We start from the raw sequence: 24,139 nt of genomic DNA, 5'->3' as shown, positions 1-24,139 counted from the left end.
GTAAACTTTCTGACAATAAAGCATGTCATTAGAATAAATCTTCTTTGTTACTGGAGTTAATACTGCATTTGAGTTTTGGCTCCAGATTTATTTAAAGCTTGGGTCTGGGGAGTGCCTGCAGAGCCCTGGAGCCTGGGACATTCCCTTTTCCTGCTTTTGGAAAAGACCCTCCCTTTCCCACACATCATTCAGGACAGGGCTCCTGAGTTTATTTGAAACGAAGCTTATCCCTGTCACAAATGAGATTAGAAGTCCTGCCTGAGTGTTATTTATATTTAAAATGATTTTAGTGATTTTCAAAGAACCAAGAATCAGTTTTTAGGTTGCACAGTCTGATTAGTAAGACAGAGTTTAGGAGTTGCAGCTTGTCTTTTAGTGTTCAGCTCTCTAAGACTGATAAAAGGAGATTTATGTACCTACCTTGAGCCCCTTGCAGTGGAAGTGCAGAGAAAAAAAAACATGTAAAAACCTTGTCTTTGTAACCTCAGATTTCCCATGTGAAAGTTCTGCCTGCCAGTGGTAGTGCAGCCTTGGCAGAACAGCAGATGCTAACCACAGGAAGAAGGCAGTCACAACCCCAGCCCGTTGGGGAGCTGCCCTGTGTTCTGAGGCCTCCGAAGAGCACCCGGAGTAGGAGTCACAGTGCCTGCAGCCTCTGACAGTTACCCTGAGTGCTGAGCACCAGGCTCAGCACTCGCTACAGCCCCGTTTCTCTTTTTGCCATTTTAGGGACAGGAAATGGGCTTAGAGTGTTTAAATATCTTCCCCAAAGTTTCACAGCTAGCACATGGTTAATTCAGGACTTGAACTTTAGTCCTTTTGACCCTTGTGAAAGTTGCTCAATCGTGTCTGACTCTTTGTGACCCCATGGACTATATCGTCCATGGAGTTCTCCAGGCCAGAATACTGGAGTGGATAGCCTTTCCTTTCTTCAGGGGATCTTCCCAACCCAGGAATCAGACCCAGGTCTCCTGCATTGCAGGCGGATTCTTTACTGTCTGAGCCACCTTAACCACGAATAGATGAGGAGAGGCACTGGGAAAAGTAGGAGGTGTGCTGTTGGGGGAACAGAAGGTCCATCTTTCTTCTTCTTGTTTTGTGAGAGAGGGGTAAGAGGCAGGAAATGGAGAGGCCAGGCTGAAGTGGCACAGGGCAGCCAAGGTGGCTGGTTTGGGTGCTGAGCCAGCGTGTAGTCCTATATTCTTCTGCAGCACCTTTTTTTTTTCTGACTGCGTGGCATGCAGGATCTTAGATTCCTAACCAGGGGTCAAACCCTAGTCTGTAGAAGTGAAAGTGCAGAGTCTTAACCACTGGACAGCCAGGGAACGCCCCCGCACCCCCCCAACTCCTTTTTTTTTTCCCAGCAGTGCCTTTTGTAATGGTGTATTTTGAAGGGAAGTAAAAGATTCTACTCCTCTAGAAGCAAGGGAGAGACAATGAGTGAGGAAAAGTGGGAGGAAGGACACAGGAGGTCAAAATGCCAATTTATGAAGAACATTGCCAAAGGCAGACCTTTAACTTCCATGGACACCAGTAGCTACTAGATACGGGGGTTCCACCAGAGTGTACTTTAAGTGAAAGCTATGTTAATGTCTGGCTTCTCTTGGACACAGTGAACTTCTCTCCTGACTAGATGATTTTGGTACCTCCTGCTTTAGTTTTGGCAGAGCATTGTGATGAGCTGGACTGTATCTCCAGTGAAGGTTAATAATTCATTCATAGAAGTATATCTTATCTGTGGTTGCTATTTAGTTACTCCTGAATTAGTAGTTTTCATTTGACTCCTTGAAGATTGCATTACTATAACTCAGGTGGGAAGAATTTTAACAATAGCCCTATTTATCTTTTTCCATAAATGGTTTCTACTAGTCAGTAAGGGATGAGGCCATACCTCAGGCTACTTACCGAGGCTTGCAGTTGTCCAGAGCACCCAGAGTTCAGCTGACTCTCAAGGATTGAATCCCTGGTGGCTCGGATGGTAAAGAATCCACCTGCAATGCAGGAGACCTGGTTCGATCCCTGGGTCAGGAAGATCCCCTGGAGAAGACAATGGCTATACACTCCAGTATTCTTGCCTGGAGACTCCTGTGGACAAGAGGAGTAGCCTGGTGGGCTATAGTCGGTGGGGTCTCAAAGAGTTGGACATGACTGAGCAACTAATACTCTTACTTTCACACTTTTGAACAAACTTGTAAGAAACTGATGGATCCATGATGCCTAATTAATAGTGAAAAGTAGAAACTTCAGGAAGGCTGGGATGCTTTGGTCAGCTACTCATGGTATTTTTTTCCCATACTGGGATCTGCTTTGGAAATCAGTTATTTAAGCTTGCTTATTAATCATGGCGGAGAAGGCAATGGCAAGCCACTCCAGTACTATTGCCTAGAAAATCCCATGGATGGAGGAGCCTGGTGGGCTGCAGTCCGTGGGGTCGCTAAGGGTCAGACACGACTGAGCGACTTCACTTTCACTTTTCACTTTTACACATTGGAGAAGGAAATGGCAACCCACTCCAGTGTTCTTGCCTGGAGAATCCCAGGGACGGGGGAGCCTGGTGGGCTTCTGTCTATGGGGTCACACAGAGTCGGATACGACTGAAGTGACTTAGCAGCAGCAGCATTAATCATGGAATCTGTGCAGGGCAAGTGGCTGGGTAAATTTATTGATTAGTGTTATGGAGTCTCATCTACCCATCTCCACTACTGGGCAGTAATTACTTAGCAGATCAGTCAGCTTGACTGAATATGGTACCCTTTCTCCCTGGACAGTGCCGGAGATATTGGGGAGTTCTGACTGTCTGGCTGTCCTTTTTCTAGGCTCTAGCATACTAGTCAAGAGCATATTCTCGGTCTTAAATTCTAGTTCTGCCACTACCTTGTTTTGTGATTTAGGCAAGTCAACTCAGTACTTTCTGTCTCACTTTATTCTTTTTTTGTCTTCACTTTCTTCATCTGAAAATTTGAGTTGATAATGGTAGTACCTACTTCATAGAAGATTAAATGATTTAATACCTGTGAATCATGTAGAAAAGTGCTGGACTCAGCATAAGCTCAGCTGAAGTGTTATCTGCTATTATTATTAAAGTATAATTTTTCTACTATCAGTCAGGAGTTGTTTTTTTTCCTCAAGTGACAGAGATCCAATTCAAACACTCTTAAGCAAACAAAGACGAGTCTCATTAAACTGTATAGAGTTGATTCTCGTAGAAGTTAACTTGTATGAAGTTGCTGCAAAGGCCAAATTAGTGAGGCCTGAGCCGTTTTGCTCCCAGGAGACACAGGCTTTAGTCTCCTGCTGAGAGACTCTATGTCAAAGATCAATGCATAACTTTGTCTTATGTGAATTTAAGTGTGTTTCTGGGGAGAATTCCCTAGCAATCCAGTGGTTAGGACTATGTAGTTTCACTGCCCAGGTTTAACCCCTGGTTGGGGAACTAAGATCCCACAGTCTCTTGTTATGGCCAGTGGTGGTGGGTGGGGGTGTTTCTGTTTAGATATCTTATTCGATGACTATTTCTTACAAATGATTAACTCTATACTGTATTTCTTTATAATAAAACACTAGTCAGGAAGAGGTTTTTTTTTTGTTTCTTTTTTAAAAAAAGTTTTCCTGAACTCCGGGTAAATTTCTTTGGGTTTCAGCCTTGCAGCGCTGCTGTCTAATACACTCTGATCAGGCATCATCTCATGAATCTACAGATTAAGTTGCTTTTCTATCACTTCTGTGGCTTCTTTATGCACTATAGATGTTACTTGAACACTTTCCTAAATGGTCACATGTGCAGATCAGTGAATTTCCTCTTTTTTTTTTTTTTTAATTAACCCTGGACTCACAGGCAGCAGCACTGGAACTCATGCATGAACAGAGCTCATCTATCACATATATTATCTTCGGCCTTCTCTGAGTGTTTTGGCCAGGGTCATGCTCACCTCTGTGCAGGAGGACATAGGGTTGTTATCAGATAAAGAGAGACAATTCAGTTCAGTTCATTGCAGTTGCTTAGTTGTGCCCGACTCTTTGCGACCCCATGGACTGCAGCATGTCAGGCTACCCTGTCCATCACCAATTCCTGGAACTTACTCAAACTCATGTCCATCGAGTCAGTAATGCCATCAAACCATCTCATCTTCTGTCTTCCCCTTCTCCTCTGGCCTTCAATATTTCCCAGAATGAGGGTCCTTTCAAATGAGTCAGTTCTTTGCATCAGATGGCCAAAATATTGGAGTTTCAGCTTCAGCATCAGTCCTTCCAATGAATATTCAGGACTGATTTCCTTTGGGATGGACTGGTTTGATCTCCTTGCAGTCCAAGGGACTCTCAAGAGTCTTCTCCAATACCACAGTTCAAAAGCATCAGTTCTTCAGCGCTCAGCTTTCTTTATAGTCCAACTCTCACATCCATACATGGCCACTGGAAAAACCATAGCTTTAACTAGATGGACCTTTGTTGGTAAAGTAATGTCTGCTTTTTAATAAGCTGTCTAGGTTGGTCATAGCTTTTCTTCCAAGGAGCAAGCATCTTTTAATTTCACGGCTGCAGTCACCATCTGCAGTGGTTTTGGAGCCCAAAAAATAAAGTCTCTCACAGTTTCCATTGTTTCCCCATCTATTTGCCATTAAGTGATAGGACCAGATGCTATGATCTTCATTTTAAAATGTTGAGTTTTAGGCCAACTTTTTCACTCCCCTCTTTCACTTTCATCAAGAGGCTCTTTAGTTCCTCTTTGCTTTCTGCCATAAGGGTGGTGTCATCTGCATATCTGAGGTTATTGATATTTCTCCCGTCAATCTTGATTCCAGCTTGTGCTTCATCAAGCCTGGCGTTTTGCATGATGTACTCTGCATATAAGTTAAATAAGCAGAGTGACAATATACAGCCTTGGCGTACTCCTTTCCCAATTTGGAACCAGTCTGTTGTTCCATGTCCAGTTCTAACTGTTGCTTCTTGACCTGCATACGGATTTCTTAGGAGGCAGGTCAGGTGGTCTGGTATTCCCATCTCTTTCAAAATTTTCCACAGTTTGTGGTGATCCTCACAGTCAAAGGCTTTGACATAGTCAATAAAGGAGAAGTAGATGTTTTCCTAGAACTCTCTTGCTTTTTAGATGATCCAACGGATGTTGGCAGTTTGATCTCTGGTTCCTCTGACTTTTCTAAATCTTGAACATCTGGAAGTTCACATTTCACATACTGCTGAAGCCTGGCTTGGAGAATTTTGAGGATTACTTTGCTAGCATGTGAGATGAGTACAATTGTGCAGTAATTTGAGCTTTCTTTGACATTGGAATAAAACTGGCCTTTTCCAGTCCTGTCACTGCTGAGTTTTTCAAATTTGCTGGTGTATCGAGTGTAGCACTTTCACAGCATCATCTTTTAAGATTTGAAATAGGTCAGCTGGAATTCCATCACCTTCACTAGCTTTTTTGTTTTGTTTTTAAAAAAAAATTTTTTTTTAATTGGAGGCTAATTATTTTACAATATTATATTGGTTGGTTTAGCCATACGTTGACATGAATCTGCCCTGGGTGTACATGAGTTCCCCTTCCTGAACCCCCCTCCCACCTCCCTTCTCCCCTTATCCTCCCTCAGGGTCATCCCCGCACACCAGCCCCGAGCATCCTGTAACATGCATCGACCCTAAACTGGCGATTCGTTTCGCATATGATAATATACATGTTTCAATGCCATTCTCTCAAATCATCCCACCCTCACCCTCTCCCACAGAGTCCCAAAGACTGTTTTATACATCTGTGTCTCTTTTGCTGTCTCGTATACAGGGTTATCATTTCCAACTTTCTAAATTCCATATATATGCATTAGTATACTGTATTGGTGTTTTTCTTTCTGGCTTACTTCACTCTGTATAATAGGCTCTAGTTTCATCTACCTCATTTCCACTAGCTTTTTTGTAGTGATGCTTCCTAAGGCCCTCTTGACTTCGCATTCCAGGATGTCTGGCTCTAGGTGAGTGATCACACCATTGTGTTTATCTGGATCCTGAAGATCTTTTTTGTATAGTTCTTCTGTGTATTGTTGCCACCTCTTCTTAATATCTTCGCTTTTGTTAGGTCCATACCATTTCTGTCCTTTATTGTGCCTATTCTTGCATGAAATGTTCCCTTGGTATCTCTAATATTCTTGAAGAGATTGCTAGTCTTTTCCATTCTATTGTTTTCCTCTAGTTCTTTGCACTGATCACTAAGGAAAGCTTTCTTCTCTCTCCTTGCTAGTTATATCTTTCCTTTTCTCCTTTGCTTTTTGCTTCTTTTTTCACAGCTGTTTGTAAGGCTCCTCAGACAGCCATTTTGCTTTTTTGCATTTGTTTTTCTTGGGGATGGTCTTGATTCCTTTCTCCTATACAATGTCATGAGCATCTGTCTGTAGTTCTTCAGGCACTCTGTCAGATATAATCCCTTGAATCGATTTGTCACTTCTACTGTATAATCATAAGGGCTTTGATTTAGGTCATATCTGAATGGTCTAGTGGTTTTCCCTACCTTCTTCAATTTAAGTCTGAATTTGGCAATAAGGAGTCATGATTTGAGCCACTGTCAGCTCCCGGTCTTGTTTTTGCTGACTGTATGTAGCTTCTCCATCTTTGGCTGCAAAGAATATAATCAGTCTGAATTCAGTATTGACCATCTGGTGATGTCCATGTGTAGAGTCTTCTCTTGTGTTGTTGGAAGAGGGTGTTTGCTATGACCAGTGCGTCCTCTTGGAAAATCTCTATTAGCCTTTGCCCTGCTTCATTCTGTACTCCAGGGCCAAATCTGCCTGTTACTCCAGGTATCTCTTGACTTCCTACTTTTGCATTCCAGTCCCCTATCATGAAAAGGACATCTTTTTTGGGTTTTAGTCCTGGAAAATCTTGTAGGTTTTCATAGAACCATTCAACTTCGGCTTCTTCAGCATTGCTGGTTGGAGCATAGACTTGGATTACTGTGATATTGAATGGTTTGCCTTGGAAATGAACAGAGTTCATTCTGTTGTTTCTGAGATTGCACCCAAGTACTGCCTTTCAGACTCTTTTGTTGACTATGACAGCTACTCTATTTCTTTTCAGGGATTCTTGCCCACAGTAGTAGATATAATGGTCATCTGAGGTAAATTCACCCATTCCAGTCCATTTTAGTTCACTGATTCCTAGAATGTCAATGTTCAACGTTGCCATCTCCTGTTTGACCACTGCCAATTTACCTTGATTTATGGACCTAACATTCCGGTTCCTATGCAATATTGTTCTTTACAGCATCGGACTTTACTTCCAGCACCAGTCACATCCACAACTGGGTGTTGTTTTTGCTTTGGCTCTGTCTCTTCATTCTTATTTCTCCACTGATCTCCAGTAGCATGTTGGGCACCTACTGACCTGGGGGTTCATCTTTCAGTGTCCTCTCTTTTTGCCTTGTCATACTGTTCATGGGGTTCTCAAAGAGAGACAGAGATTAGACAAAAAGGGCAGTCTCTAACACCTTTGAGGAATTTATTTTGAGCAAATCTTCCTTCTTCAGAAAGGTTGCACTGTCTTGGGTTGCAGCTTTCTCTTACATTTGCTTTTCAGCCATGGCTTCTATCCCCTTTTTATTTGATGAATAATGTTCCTTTGTATTTTATTGATGAGTAGTGCCTGTTGATGGATATTTGGGTTGCTGCTGTTTTAGTTTCATATGAATAAAGCTGCTGTGACCATTGTTTATAGATCTTTGCATATGTAGACATACAGTCATGCTTCTTGATACCACATTTCTAGACATATTGTACTTGGCTGGTTAAGGGATGGGTTAATGCTACAATTGCCTAATCTCAACCCATATATCTCAATGCGGAGTACTTTCAGTCTCAGAGGGCAATTTTATTTTCAAGTTTCTAAGACACCTTGTGTTGTATACCGACTGTGTGATTCCATATGTTTTTGTGCGTGTTCTTGCTTCTTTAGGTGACATACAAATCTGCTTGGGTGGCAGTGTTACCCAGTGGATAAGAGTATGCACATTAGCATCAGGCCTAGATTCATAGCCTGGTTCTGTTCCTTCCAGCTCTGTGACCTTGGGAATGCTTCTTAATCTCTCTGAGCCTTGCTTTATCTGAAAATGAAGCTAAAAATAGTGCTTAGGGCAGAGTTGTTAAGATGAAAAGAGATAATGATATAAAAGGCTTATTAGCACAGTGACTGTGGTATAGGCAGCACTGTGATTGTTCATATAATTATTGGTAGGAGAGATAAGATAAACTCATGAAACATTAAAAATGAAGAAAGAAATTAGTGTAAATACAGCAGCTGAGCAGACTGGGAAAATTAAATTAATGACTAGATTATATGATCTTGCTTGTTTAAAATGTCTGTCCTACCTCCACTCCACCCCCATTGCCTCCCTAGTTTGCATTTTATCTCTCCTCCCATCTTTCCCATCACTGCATTTAACTCAAAGAATAATATTTAAGTTTAAGATTTTATTTTAGTTTTAGTCTCTACACAGAAATAAAAAGCAGAAGCAGAGCTTCCTGATTAAGACAGTAAATTAAGATGCAGTTTTATATTTTATTTTGGGCCTTTTTCTGCCTTTCCGGAAAGCCTGAAAAGTTCAAACAGTCATATAGTACTATATAGGTAGTCAGATAACATTCGATTGTTTGGAAACCCCACACTTCATTTCATCAATTGATGGGAATTTTTGTTATTTTCACCTTTTGGTACTATGAGCAGTGCTGCTGTGAGCATTCATGTACCAATTTTTTGTGGAAATATGTTTATAATTCTCTTGTATATATATCTCGGAGTGAAATTATTGGATCCTAAGGTAACTGTGTTTAGCCTTTTGAGGAACTTCGAGACTGTTTTCCATTTACATTCCTACCAGTGATATAGGAGGGTTCTAATTTATCTACATTGTCACCAGCATTTATTATTATCTGTTCTTTTCTGATTATAGTCCTCCTATTGTTGTTTGTTTAGAAGCTAGTCATGTCTGACTCTTTTACGACTCCATGGACTGTAGCCTGCCAGGTTCCACTGTCCCTGGGATTTCCCAGGCAAGAGTACTGGAGTGGGTTGCCATTTCCTTCTCCAGGGGAATCTTCTCTACCTAAGAATCGAACCCGAGTCTCCTGCATTGCAGGTGAATTCTTTACCACTGAGTCACCAGGGAAGCCCTATAGCCCTCCTAGTGGGTGCAAACTGGTAGAGAGATACGAGCTTTCGTTTTTGCTTGTATACAAGGGAAACATGAATTTTTAAATGGTAGCAAAACTTTGGGGGTAGTCAGCTTTAATCAGCCAAAGGTTGAATACCTGCTAAATCAGAGAGGTATATGTTGTGCTGTGGTCTCTGCCTGAGGCAGTTAAAATCTGGCTGAGGAGTTCAGTTGTAAAAGATAAAGAGTCCATCAAGGCAGTATAGTAAATGTGTCAGAGGGATGCAGGCTGACTGTGGCTGGAATGGTCCCCAGAGGCTCTCAGGTAGGAAGTGAAGCTTGACCCACATCCTGAAGGATGTGTGAGAGGGAATGGCAGAGAAGATAACACTTTTTTCCCTCATTGCTCATGTTTGAGTGGCGAATTATTCAGTTCAGTTCAGTTCAGTCGCTCAGTCATGTCCGACTTATAAGCTGACAGTTGGCTTCTTCTTCTAAGTCACTTCAGTCGTGTCCGACTCTGTGCGACCCCATAGGTGGCAGCCCACCAGGCTCTGCCCTCCTTGGGATTCTCCAGGCAAGAACACTGGAGTGGGTTGCCATTTCCTCCTCCAATGCATGAAAGTGAAAAGTGAAAGTGAAGTCGTTCAGTCCTGTCCGACTCTTAGCGACCCCATGGACTGCAGCCTACCAGGCTCCTCCATCCATGGGATTTTCCAGGCAAGAGTACTGGAGTGGGTTGCCATTGCCTTCGAATTAGTTCAAACTTAATTTAAAAAAGACCCTCCCCCACCGCCTGCCAGAAAACTCAGAGGAAAGGTACAACAAGAAAGGGCAAGGTGAAGTCATGAGGGTAATTTCAAAATTGGTGTTGCCATCGTGCTCTGCAGAGATTGTTTCAGCAAGTCGCCTGAACTCAGTTCTTCATCAGTGATCCGAAAACTGCATTCTGTGTTCACTGTTCCTTGACAGAAAGTGAAATTATTTAGAAATTTTACCAAAACACAAAATAGCATTATTACTATAACTACTGAAGCAATATTAATACGTTTTATTTTGAGAGCCAAGGTATATGAAGACTATTAAGGGGAAAGCTTTTTAAAATTGATGACGTTTATTCCTTGAAGTGACTTTTTTCTGACCCTCCATCCCTTTTTTTTTAAAGCTTTCTTCTAGGCTACATGACTTCCTGAACGACGAGAACAATGTTATGTTGGGGATATTGGTCTCTGGGCCAACCTGGGATCAGCCCTAACCTGCAGGGCATTGTGGCTGAGCCACAGGTGTGTGGATTTATATCCGACAGAAGCGTCAAGGAGGTGGCTTGTGGAGGAAACCACTCAGTGTTCCTGCTGGAGGATGGCGAAGTTTACACGTGCGGTGTGAACACCAAGGGGCAGCTGGGCCACGAGAGGGAAGGAAACAAGCCGGGTAAGTGGCCCTCGTCGGCCTCGATGACTGGGAGTCAGGCTGCGGACCTGAGGAGCTGGTTGAAGATTTTTCTTACCTAGTTTTGGGCCTTTTAGGGAGGTTCTCCTTTTGGTGAGAAATGGTGAGGGAGGGTCTTAAATTGTGACTTGGTAATATTTTTCACAATAGCATGTGCCATTTTCTTACTTGCTGTCTTTTTTTATTCAATCCAAATCAAGATTCCAAAGCTTCATGAAAGAAGAGCCTTGCTGTTTTTAGTCTAGATGCTTTTTCTCTTTTGTGTCCTTTTAGGAAATCAGTTTGGCATCAGGATGAGCTTTTTCACTTTTTCCTGTGACTGCTTCCCTCTTTTTTCATATTTATTCTCTCCCACGGCAAAGTGGTTATCTTCTATAATTCCCCTGTTCAAGTGGTAGTATTAATTTACCTTTGTTAATTGTTTTGTTGACCCTTGGTTAAAGGACTGCAAGGCTGGTCTTAAGGATCAATATGAAGTGTGTGAAGCATGATTTCTGGGCTCTTTCCCCATTCTTTGCCTCCAGGTTCCCTCATTAGAACCTCCCTGAGAACCACCCTCCAACCCCTAGGCCTGCCCCCCTGGAGCAACACCCAGCCTTCTACTGGGGTTCCTAACCAGTGGGCCCTGGACTCTGGGGAGTTCAGGGAAAGGGTTTGTAGTATGGACCATGGGTATGTACACCTTTATGTGTACAACCCACCTGAAACTACATATTTTCAAATGGAAGTAAATCCTGTTGTTCACTGATATCATTCAATTAACAGTGCTACCAGTTCATTATTTGAGTTAGTGAATCCTAATCATTATGTGTTTAACCAATTAATGTAATACAAAATCATAATATATAGCTATTATGGTGGTGGCAAGGTTTTTGACTTTTGAAAACACTTTTCATATTGGAAAAAAGCAGAGGTCTTTCCCCCCCCCCCACCCTGTAATAACTTACTTGTGTTTTACATGAAGCTTCTCTGCTTACCTGTTCCCAGGTGAGAGCCAGTATCTAACAGCTAACACCTGCATAGGGGCGGTCCCAACCCAAAGGCGTGCTCCTTCCTGGGGGAATGTCTACATTTAAGACCCACTTTCTCTCTGGGTTGGGAAGATTCCCCTGGAGGAGGAGAATATTAAGACCACTCCAGTATTCTTACCTGGAAAATGCCATGGGCAGAGAAGCCTGGTGGGCTACAGTCCGTGGGGCCGCAAAGAGTTAGTCATGGCTGAGCATCAGTTCAGTTCAGTGCAGTTCAGTCGCTCAGTCGTGTCCGACTCTCCGCAACTCCATGAATCACAGAATGCCAGGCCTCCCTGTCCATCACCAACTCCCGGAGTTTACTCAAACCCATGTCCACAGAGTCGGTCATGCCATCCAGCCATCTCATTCTCCGTCGTCCCCTTCTCCTCCCGCCCCCAACCTTTCCCAGCATCAGAGTCTTTTCCAGTGAGTCAACTCGTCGCATGAGGTGGCCAAAGTATTGCAGTTTCAGCTTCAGCATCAGTCCTTCCAATGAACACCCAGGATTGATCTCCCTTAGAATGGACTGGTTGGATCTCCTTGCAGTCCAAGGGACTCTCAAGAGTCTTCTCCAGCACCACAGTTCAAAAGCATCAATTCTTCGGCGATCAGCTTTCTTCACAGTCCAACTCTCACATCCATACATGACCACAGGAAAAACCATAGCCTTGACTAGACGGACCTTTGTTGGCAAAGTAATGTCTCTGCTTTTTAATATACTATCAAGGTTGGTTATAACTTTCCTTCCAAGGAGTAAGCGTCTTTTAATTTCATGGCTGCAATCAGCATCTGCAGTAATTTTGGAGCATGTTAAAAGATACGGTAAAGCCCCCTTTGTACCAGTGAACCTGGACAGACTTATGCTCACCCTAGCCAGCCTGTGAAAGGCGTGTTTTGGGACCAGGAGGAGATCTCTCCAGTAACTCCTGCAGAGACACCATGGTGAGTGTGAACCCTGGAGTCAGACACACCTCGTGGAGGAGGTGTTACCTCTCTGACTCTATTTCTGAGCCCAGGCTCTTTTCCTTTAAAAGGAGACTTCCTACCGTTCTGTGGCTCTTGATGAAGTAGATTCCAATGATAAAGAAGTCTCCCCAAAGCCACTTTAGCCTATGAAATTTGCCGTCCCCTCCCTCTCCTCCTACCCTGCTCTTGTCTGTTTCCTCTGTGACTGCCTTCTGTCAGGGCACTGGCACTCAGGGGTGCCTCACTGCACACCTTGGTCCTAGGACCTGGAGCTGGAGGATTGGACCTGTGGTGGCAGCTGAAAAAGGAAATGTAACCGTTGTAGGCCAGCGATAGCAAAGATCTGCAGATGGCACCCTGGTGAATACACCTGAGTGCCATCTGCCATTCTTCTAGCCAACTCTCTGGCCAGAGCCCCTGGGACTGGCGCTGGGCGGCTGGTGGGCAACCTGGGAGCGGTCAGCCTGTGTCCTCCTGCACTTGGCTTGGCCTGCACCCACTCCCTGGAGGCTAGGCTAAGTGATGGCGAGAGACTTGAGCTAGAGGTGTGCCAAGGAAGCTTTTGGATTAAATCATGGAATCCAGCCCGTGCTTGTAATCCAAATTTGGAATAAGCCAGGTTCTAGTGTAAATTACAGTGGACTCCAGAAATTTCTGTTGCTGGTTAAGCTTGCCTGTTAATTATAAACTCTGAGGCAGCTGCAGAATAGTGCCTCTTTGAATGGAAAGATTCTGTGGGTGGGCGCCTCCCTTTCTTTAATTTTTTCTTCGTTAGGTGCTCTAAATCTGGGTGCTGTTGGGTTTATTTTTAAGGAGTGGGAAAAAGAGAATGAACTTGTTTTCTATATGTGTTTATTGAGAACCATGACCTGGGGTGCTGCTAGGCACGGAAGGGACATCAGTGACAGAGGGCTGCAGGGCCCATGGGAATGCTATCCCCGAATCACCCCTGTGATCTTTGGGAGGGAGTTTGTGAGAAGGCCACCTCCCCAGAGAGTCTGCTTCTGGGGACAACGGACAGGTCTGTGATTTCAGGTCAGCATCAGTGCCCCGTAGGAAGGGTTAGAAAGAGCGAGGGGCAGGAAAGGTGGGAGAAGGTGGTGCTGTTGGGAATGCATAGGGACAGAACCCTTCCATGTGAACGTGTGCCGTGAGTCTGTCCTGCCAGTCGTGAAATCCCAGTTTCTACACTTTGTCTCTAGCTGGCAAAGTGGTACGGTACCTGAATTCACTTTTGTGGGTGGGAGGAGGAATTCTGTCCTTGTCAGCAGAACAGTGGCATAAAGCCCTCCACAGCAAATTGAAAGGTTTTTTTTTCCCCTCCTTGAGAACATCTGATTGTTTCCTGTTGCTTTTGCTGCTTCTGAGGCTGCTGTGCTTTCTTTGTACTCAGATGTCTTTCCTCCTTGATGCTGCCCTTGTGTGACCTGTCAGTTGTGTCTCTGTGCCTGGCGCAGGGAGGGTGTTTCCAGGCCACCTCAGATACTGGAACTGCAGGTTACGCAGGGCCAGATGTCTTCCGCGTGTGTCAGACGGCCTGGGGTTCTAGCTCAGGTGTGCCCATGATTCATTCATCCATTCTTCGGCCTGCATTTCCCAGAAGCATTTTTTATCAGCAGAATCTCAAAGCCCCATCGAAACTTAATGTCCAACATTTAAAAATAAGGGTTAGGCTTATGACTGTGGTGCGTACTTCTCTCCCATAGGACTTTTTTCTCCTTTATTCTCTCCCTCACGTTGTGGTATCAGCCTGCCTCCTCCCCAAAATCAAGGAGTTTCAGTGCTTAGGACAGCGTAGGATGATTACTAATTTCCTCATGTTTTTGTCCATGAAGTCATCGCAACTTAGAGCTACGTTACGGGAAGATGTGTGTGCCTCTTTGTTTTTTTAAATGAAGCGAGCAAACGAAACATGAAAACATGAATTTTCATCTAAATGATTTTCTTAAGTGATTAATCTGTAACTGAACATTAAACAAATCTTGATGTATTTTACTAAATTAAAGTAGAAACTAGTTGCCCACAGAAAAATGTTCACAAATTTTACCTCAGTTTACTGTGCTTCGCTTATTCCCACCTGTCCATGTTGTCAGCACTGCTGCTGCTGCTGCTAAGTCACTTCAGTCGTGTCCGACTCTGTGTGACCCCATAGACGGAAGCCCACCAGGCTCCCCCTTCCCTGGGATTCTCCAGGCAAGAACACTGGAGTGGGTTGCCATCTTCTGCTAAAGGGACAGTTCTTTTCCCACACATACTCTGATTTCCCATACTGGGATTTTTAGCATAAGCAAATCTTTGTCAGGGATGTCTGAATTTATGTAAACCTCCTCTAACCTTTCTTCCTGTCTTGAGTAGGCAAAAACTGCGGTAGATGTAATTATTTAGTTTAACCTATGTTAAATTTAAAAAAATTCTGCATAGATATCCCAGGAAACCTTTCCATAGCAAACCCAAAGGGTAACTAATTATAAACAGACTAACATTTCTGTGCAGCGGTATTTGATTCATACTTGTGACTGGTTCCTTTTACTTCCTCCTTAGTTTCTCTCCTTCTTGTAGGTAATTTAATCCAGTTCACATTTTGTATTCAATCAGAGTATTTCCGTAATGCCCATCACCATATGTAACAGCTCTCCCGCTGTTTGATAAATGAGGTTTATAAAGCAGAGCATCTCAAAAGCCTCTATTCCCAGAGCTGTAGTTGCTGCTAACCCCAGAGAAGTAGCACTTTGAACCAGCTTATCAGGTTGCTGTAGGGCATCTGAAGGACGCAATAACTCTGTCATGTTAATCAGCTTTTGCCGAAAAGCAAACTAACTGACCTGAAAGGAAATAGAAGAAATCCTGTAGTGACTTTGTAATATTGAAACACGTGTTTCCTTGGGCATAACTCTGATATGAAAAGCAGAAGGTGCCGTAGCACCTTCAGATCTCAATTCAGCCCTTGTTAGGGGCCCATCTCTTCCTCATTAGGAATTGCAGGTGGTTGGGGCTGGGAGTGGAGCTGCACAGCCATCTCTGATGAGGAGGAGAAGGGTAGTCATCAACCCCTGGAGGGTGTGTTGATTTGTTGACTGCTTTCATAGCTGAGTGGACAACTTTCTGGTCCAGAGGCCTAGGGATCAGGAGCAAATGTCAATTAATATTTTTATTTCCTGGTGTGGTCAATGAAAAGTCACTTTTTTTCCTGTCTAAAGTACTCTGCCTACTTTCTTTAAAGACATTTGAATGTTTTAGAAAATGTATACTTATTAATGAGCATATTCTTCAATGTGAGATACTGTTGGTGTTCTAAATATTTGCAGTGTACTTTTAAGTAATTAACAGAGTGGTTTGCATCATGACGTAAGTCTCAGTTCATGTCAATTTTAAAAGTGGTTAAGTATACATATTACAAGCTCTCTTCATCTCAACATGCTGAGTATTTTTAAGCTGATAATTCTCATGATAGCCCTGTAAAGTAGGTCAGTATTATTATCTCAGGTATATGTAAAGAAGAGGAAAGAGAGTTGAGTGTGAGTCATGGTCAGTACCAACAGTTTGGTTTTAACAATCCTAGAATTTTGTTCACGGACATCTTTTTAACCTCAGGCTATTTGGGAAGGCCCAATAGAATTTTATTTCCAAGGTGTCTTTCTTGTTTATATTTAATTTCCACTTAGTCCTTGTAAAAAAGAAATAAGATAAGTTGGCCACCAAGAAGCTTGTATCTTTAATTTACAGGTTGAATACCACATCTGATCAAGGTGTCTTGATTAAAGGTGTGAAGAAGTAGTTCCTTTTCATCTTTAAAATCATTAGATGACTGTTTGTCAGCTGATAAAAAAGCTTTTGTGCTTTTTTGGGTATCATAATCTGGGGAAAAAGAGCACATGATAGTTCATGTCTCAGGAGGATACATTTTTGCCTTGAAATTTACCTCTTGTTCTTTGTTCCTTTATTTCCTTGAATTACTTACTTCTCATGAAGTCATTGCGTTAGCAGAAATTTGCGGAGTGGTTAGACTACTAGGTCCCACGTTTGTTCTAGACACTGCCAGGACACAACTTGTTCAGTGCACAGCTGCCTTTTGTCAGTTTATAGGCCAGGTGGGAATAAGGTGTGTTCCTTGAAGGTTTCACAATGCAGTTCACCTTGTGTCAAGCGAGTGATCGAGGTCCCAAGTGTGTCAAATTTAGAATTGTGGTGGAGAGTTAGGTCCAAGTCAGGTCACCAACAGTGCTGAATTCTGATTTCTAAGAATTTTTTTCCACCAACACACATATAAAGTTCAAGTTTACTGCAGATTTGTGAACTTGCAGGAGGAGTGAGCTTTACAAGTCCAGAGACAGGGCACCTTTGGTAATGGTGTCAGTGCTCCAGGGATGTTTCTTGATTTTAGTAAGTCCGCCCTTGAATGTTTATGTTGTAATAATGACTTCCTTGTGTGGCAATCTTGATGAACTCTTGTCTGGCTTGGTGATCTGTGATCTGGACTGATCAAGGATAGGTAAATGGTTCTAAATTTATCAGTCTGGATGGGGTATATCTAGTCAGCTGATATTTCAGTGATTTAGGAGCTACTGAAATCTTTGAGTAAATGCCCTTTGATGGCATGTAATGTTGACATCTGTGGCAATTCTGCAACGGATATAGTCTCATATCCTTACAGATTTAAAATAATTTTTCTCTAATTATTCAGATATGTTTTTCAATTTCTATTATACATAATTATTAACTAACTCAGAGCAATTGAAGTCGTTGTGTGAGTGATTTTAGAGTGTTAGCTAACTATGCAGACAATATAATGAATAAGAGCGTGGACTCTGGAGTGATTTATGGGTTGGAATCAACTCGCTGGCTCTGTGACTCTGAGAAAGTTGCCTAACCTCTTTGTGTCTCAGTTTTCTTAGTTGTAAAGTGTGGATAATGTTAATAACATCTACCTATTAGGTTTTGTTTTTCTTTTTTTTAAAGACCATAGCCATGGAATAGCAGATTCTTCCCCAAATCATGTGTCTCCTGTGCATATGAATCCCTGTATCTACTATTTCAAACAAGCGCCGTGCTTCGTGAAGTTAAAGGAGAGGGGGTCTCCATGGAACAAAAGAATGAGATGTTGACGTCCTTTCTCGCCGTGATCACCACCCGCCAGAACCTGAGGAGAGAATGGCATGCCAGGTGCCAGTCTCGAATTGCCTGAACTTTACCCGCTGATCAGAAGCCAGAATGCCGGCCGTACTGGGAAAAGGGTGATCCTTCGATGCCTCTGCCATTTGACCTCACAGAGATCGTTTCTGAACTCAGAGGTCTGCTTCTGGAAATCAGGCCCTAGAGACAGAGCACAGTTCTCAGGTGGAGGAGGAAAGGCCATTTTCAATTCCTCTTCTCCAGCCTTGTCATGGGCTTAGGCAAGGGCAGCATGGGGGTAGACTTGGCCTTGAGATTGTAGAAATTGTTGAGATGATAGAGAATGGCCTTGGAGATCGTTTCCAGTTGGGAACAATTAGGGAGTGGAACCCATGAAGATTAAAATGTTTGAAAATGAAAAAAAAATATAACATCTACCTATTAGGACCGTTGTAAGGATTTAGTAAGCTGTATGTCAGTCAGATGTTTGGAATAATGTTTGGCTGAAAATAAGCATTGAATTCCGTTCCGTTCCGTTCTGTCGCTCAGTCGTGTCCGACTCTTTGCGACCCTGTGGACTGTAGCCTACCAGGCTTCTCCATCCATGGGATTCTCCAGGCAAGAATACTGGAGTGGGTTACCATTAGTCCTAGCTATTATTACTGCTAGGCCTCCCAAGTGACTCCGTGGTAAAGAATTTGCCCGCCAGTGCAAGAGACAAAAGAGATGTGGGTTTGATCCCTGGGCCAGGAAGATCCCTTGGAGAAGAAAATGGCAACCCACTCCAGTATTCTTACCTGGGAAATCCCATGGACTGTAGCCCACCAGGCTCCGCTGTCCATGGAATTGCAAAAGTTGGACATGACTTAGTGACTAAACAACATTATTATTGCTGGTAGTAGTAATTTGTCTTAACATTTTCTATTACAAAATTTTTTTGATTCTGCTATTCCAGCATATAAACAAATTCATAAATTAATTACGTATATGTTCAGTTCAGTTCAGTTGCTCAGTTGTGTTTTACTCTTTATGACCCCATGGACTGCAGCACGCCAGGCTTCTCTGTCCATCACCAACTCCCTGAGCTTGCTCAGATTCATGTCCATTGAGTCGGTGATGCCATCCAACCATCTCATTCTCTGTCATCCACTTCTCCTCCTGTCTTCAGTCTTTCCCAGCATCAGGGTCTTTTCTAATGGGTCTGTTCTTCCCATCAGGTAGCCAAAGTATTGAAGCTTATTCTTCAGCATCAGTCCTTTCAGTGAATATTCAGGACTGATTTTCTTTAGGATGGACTTGTTGGATCTCCTTGCAGTCCAAGGGACTCTCAAGAGTCTTCTCCAACACCACAGTTCAAAAGCATCAATTCTTTGGCACTCAGCTTTCTTTATAGTCCAACTCTCACTTCCATACATGGATACTGGAAAAACCATAGTTTTGACTAGATGGACCTTTGTTGGCAAAGTAGTATCTTCTGCATTTTAATATGCTGTCTAGGTTGGTCATAACTTTTCTTCCAAGGAACAAGTGTCTTTTAATTTCATGGCTGCAGTCATCAACTGCAGTGATTTTGGAGCCCAAGAAAATAAAGTCTGTCACTCTTTCCATTATTTCCCCATCTGTTTGCCATTAAGTGTTGGGATTGGATGGCATGATCTTTGTTTTCTGAATGTTGAGTTTTAAGCCAGCTTTTTCACTCTTCCTCTTTCACTTTCATCAAGAGGCTCTTTAGTTCCTCTTCACTTTCTGCCATAAGGGTGGTGTCATCTGCACATCTGAGGTTATTGATATTTCTCCCGGCAATCTTGATTCCAGCTTGTGCTTCATTCAGCCTGGCATTCACACGATGTACTCTGCATATAAGTTAAATAAGCAGGTTGACAATATACAGCCTTGATGTACTCCTTTCCCAATTTGGAACCAGTCCATTGTTCCATGTCCGGTTCTAACTGTTGCTTCCTCACCTGCATACAGATTTCTCAGGAGGCAGGTCAGGTGGTCTGGTATTCCCATTTCTTGAAGAATGTTCGACAGTTTATTGTGATTCACACAGTCAAAGGCTTTAGTGTAGTCAGTGAAGTAGTAGTAGATGTTTTTCTGGAATTCTCTTGCTTTTACAATGATCCAACGGATGTTGGCAGTTTGATCTCTGGTTCCTTTGCCTTTTCTAAATCCAGCTTGAACATCTGGAAGTTCTCACTTCATGTACTGTTGAAGCCTAACTTGGAGAATTTTGAGCATTGCTTTGCTAGTATGTGAGATGAGTGCAGTTGTGCTGTAGTTTGAACATTCTTTGGTATTTATACATATATAAATAACTGTTAATCATTTTTATAGGTTCTCTTAACTCTGTAGGATCTAATAAATGCTACATATGTCCAGGGGAGGGAGGTGATGTAGGTTAGGGATGTTAAGAGAGACTTATTTTGAGTTTTAAAGGACAGTCTGTTTTCTTTTTCTTTTTTTGGCAGCGGCGGGGGGTTCTTTTACCTTACTGATCCCAAGAGAAGTACCTTAGATACATTCCAGAACTCTGTAAAAGGTGCTTTTCCACATGTGGAGATACATACATGTATCTTATCTCTACGCCATGGTTTACATTGCCTCCAGCATTCTGGTTCAAAATTGCAAAGATGAGGGAAACAAATGAGGCCACTGTGGACATTGTGGCACACCAGGGGTACTTAGTGATGCTCCTAGAGGACTTGAAGTGGTTTGCCAACATGTGGACAGGTGATATGATCTTACCACAGTTTCAGAAAATAGACTGCAATCCATTGACACTGAGTCCAGTTGAATTTTGTGGGCTGTTACTTTAGGCTTCCGGTTAGTTCTGATGGAGGTGAATCTTTGGACAAGAATATACATGACGTGAAGGAAGGTAAGTGGTTTTCTTTCTGCATTCTGCAGTTGCCTAAGAAGCAATCACCCTGGAGTCTGAATTTATCTGATCCTTGTTTTATTTATTTTTTTAATGGGCCTCTGTCACTCAGGATGCTTTTATCTGCAAGTAGCAGAATACTAAACTAAATATGGCTAAATAATGAGTAAAATTTCTGATCTGAAACCCAAAAAGTCTATAGAGAGGTACAGGGTTGGTTAGAGCAAGGGCAAACTGACACCATCAAGCCACCCAAGCATCAAGGTGCTCCCGCCTTGCTGTTCTGCCATCTTCATTAACTGTGTTAGTCACACTTGGACTTGTCCCCTCATGGTCACAAGGTGACTGCCACAGCTCCAGGTGTCCCATCCCCACATAGCTGTGTTCAGAGACAGACAGGGGAGTTGCTTGTGTCACCTTTCACAATGGGTAAACTCTTTCTCAGGAACCCCCAGCTACATCTTCTTTAGTCTCATGGGCCAGGCCTGAGAAGTGAAATAAGACCAATCATTTGATTGGTTTAGGGCTCATCTCCTAGGCCTGGGGAGGGGCCCAGCCGCCGTGAGGGTTCTGGTACAAGGAAGAGGGGAACAGTAGCTGACAAGCAAGCAATACATAGTGTCTTGATTTCATATTGCGTGCAGACTTGTTTCTTGGAACCGTTAAGTCTGTGTTTTGCTCCATGTTATGATCTGTAGTTCCTTTTATGAACTCAACACCTTCACATCTGCTTTTAGAACAGAAGTGACTACTATCATGAGGCATGGCTTTCTCTGTAGTATTTATTATTTGATATATGATGCAAAATTGTGTATTTCTGAAGAATTAGTATCTTATTCACCTGTGTATTTTAGTGCTAAGCATCATGTGGTAGGCACATAGTGTAGGTAATTAGATATATGCAGTGCTTCATGGGTTTTATTATTTAGTTACTGTACCATGCTCTGTGTGAGCTCTGGGAGATTGCTAGGGTTAGGTCAACAAAGATTAGAGCGATTTAAAGAAATTCGCTGAATTTCAAGGATGAAGGATAGAAGATTGACTTGAATGTTTTACCCACCCTTCTATTTTTCACTCTTCCCTGAAAGTAACAGAAATGCTTTGGTGAATGCCTTTAGTGTATGCAGTGCAGAGACATTCGTGATGAACAGCGTCTCGTCAGTATCACTGAGGGTATCACTCAGCCTGGCTCGGTGCCTGTCTTCTTTCTTCTTGACTATTCTGATTCATTATAAAGCATTTCAAATGGAGGGGAATTCATCTTTAGGTTTTATACAGGTTTTGTAAATAGCTGTTTTGGTTTTTTTCCCATGCTGCATCACTTGTAGGATCTTAGTTCCCCGAACAAAGGTTGAAGTTGGGGCTTCAGTAGTGAAAGCACAGACTCCTAGCCACTGCACCGCCAGGGAATTCCCAAAATGTGATAAGGAGCGGGAAGGGGTGGACCAGAGCAGTGAGCAACGTTTCTCTTTCCCTCTGCCTTCTTTTTCTTTCTTCCCCTCTTGTCTGTCTTTTCCTCTCTCTCCTCTCTGTCTCTCTCACACGCACACACATTTACCAGACATAGGTTGGATGGAGGGGAGAGTGCCAGTTCATTGCACCCAGCGTTGGGCAGGACTCCTGACCTACAGAGTTTTCTCTTCTTTTTTTCATGAGCTCAAGAAAAACCAAACTCTTATTTCATCTCCTCACTGCTGTGTCTTTGTTAAGGCAGGTAATGAATACCATTTAACTGACCTGATTTAGACATTTTGTGTCAGAAAAACCTCTATTTCAAGTTTGTCCACAATTTAAAGGAGCAGTTAGCTTTGGTGATGTTAAAGACACACGTTGCAACCAATCACTGGTGTCTGGAGCTTTCTTAGAACTCATCGGCATGTGAGTTCTTCAGGCTTTAGTGCCTGTGGGTGAAACTGACCAGTGAAAACATTTTGACAGGGGAGACTGAAAGGAGTCAAAGACTTCAAGATAGAGGGAATCTTTTTTTGTTTTTAGTTTAATTGCCTGTCTTCTGTCCCTTCCTTTGGTTGGATCATCACAGTGAGGCCAGAGCCAACAAGACAAGAAGAATCCGTGCTCTGTCATCTTTCACTTTTGCTGTTGTTCTCCTTCCCTAACTGCATTCTTGACTCTGAATTTTATGCCACTGCTCTGTGTAATTTGCATATTTATATAAAGTACTGGGGCGCTTTGACTTCCCTTATGCTTTTATGCAGAATTTTTTTCTGGTCGAGATTGCATGGCTATGCAGGCAAGTCAGGCCTATGATCAGGCACTTACATGTGGGAACGAATGGACGTTTCCTTAATAAATGTTGTCGATCAAATTGGCAGTTCACCTCCAAACACACCTAGACGCCTTAGCTCACTCTGTAATCAAAAATACCTTCCAGATGTATGAAAGACATAAATGTAAAAAGTAAAAGTACAAAAATAATAGGGGAATGTATTTAGAACCTTGGGACTTCTAAAGTGAGACAAGTGGTTTAGAAGCCATAAAGTAAATGATTTGTATGAACATAAAATTTTTTCTGTAAGGCATTTGTAAACAAAATGGCAAGTGATAGACTGGGAGAAACGATTACCACAAACTACCAGATAAAGATTTCATATTTCTGATATATCAGGGCATCTTCAAATTGAAAAGATAAGCCACCCTGTAATAAAATGAACATTTTACAGAGGAGCACTTGCAGATAGCCAAGGAATATATGCAGATAAGTTCAGAGAAATTGAAACAAGATAATCATTTTTTTTCAGCCGTTTGGTTGGCCAAAAATTTAAGAGTGATACCACTGCTCATTGGTCTTGGAAAAGGGGCAGTTGTGTCCTAATTGAGGAAGTATGAGCTTCTATAATCCTTTTGTAAATCAACTGGCTGTTTTTAATAAAATTTAACATGGTCATACCTTTTGAATCAGCAGTTCCCATTTTTAGGAGGCTTCCTTACTCAAAAATGTCAATATATAGCATAAGGAAATATTTCTAGGATGCTTATTGCAGCAGTGTTTTTAATGTTAAAATATCAGTATCAGCTTATTCATCCTCTTGGAAATAGTTTGAATTATGGACAGTCACGAGATAAAGCTATAGGTAGTGTACTCCGGGAGTTGGTGATGGACAGAGAGGCCTGGCGTGCTGTGATTCATGGGGTCGCGGAGAGTCGGACACGACTGAGCGACTGAACTGAACTGAACTGAACTGTCTTTACACTGTTGACTCACTAATTATTTCCAGCCTCAACTTTACTGCATTTCAAGCTTTACGTCCACTTAAAATCTTCACTTACATGTATAATTGGCATCTTAAATTTAATATCCAAACCAAACTGATTTTTTCCCCTTAAACCTCTTCCTCACATTGTTTTTCTGTTTGTAAATGGCAATTCCATACTTCAGGCGAAAAACTTGAAAGTCATCTTTAATTCTCTGCTCCTTCCTCCTTTCCTCTCACTACCCTGTGTATTTCCTACACCTGCCCCCTCCCCCAGCACTTCTTATTTGTATTCCCTGCTTTGTTTTGCTTCACGGTTTATCCCTATCTGATATACTGTATTCCGAATTCGTTTATATCCCCCCTCATATTTATTTAG

The 24,139-nt window shown here is 42.5% G+C and overlaps 1 protein-coding gene across 5 annotated transcripts in view; it reads left to right on the top strand.

The window, feature by feature from the left end:
* HERC3 (HECT and RLD domain containing E3 ubiquitin protein ligase 3) overlaps window positions 1-24,139 on the top strand; it is a 163,974-nt gene that overhangs the window by 5,605 nt on the left and 134,230 nt on the right. For all 5 annotated transcript variants that reach the window (XR_008687010.1, XR_016037428.1, XM_055434103.2 and 2 more), the window contains exon 3: window positions 10,296-10,561. Coding sequence is in view for 3 of the 5 variants with exons in the window: in XM_055434103.2 (XP_055290078.1) it covers window positions 10,336-10,561 (226 nt within the window). In the remaining 2 variants the exon portion in view is untranslated. The remainder of the gene's footprint in view (window positions 1-10,295; window positions 10,562-24,139) is intronic.

This window comes from Moschus berezovskii, chromosome 5, assembly GCF_049115385.1.
Source record: "Moschus berezovskii isolate FMDL1 chromosome 5, NW_MosBer_1.0, whole genome shotgun sequence".
Taxonomy (NCBI): domain Eukaryota; kingdom Metazoa; phylum Chordata; class Mammalia; order Artiodactyla; family Moschidae; genus Moschus; species Moschus berezovskii.
The sequence above is the reverse complement of the archived record's forward strand: the minus strand, read 5'-3'. Positions and strand labels throughout refer to the sequence as shown.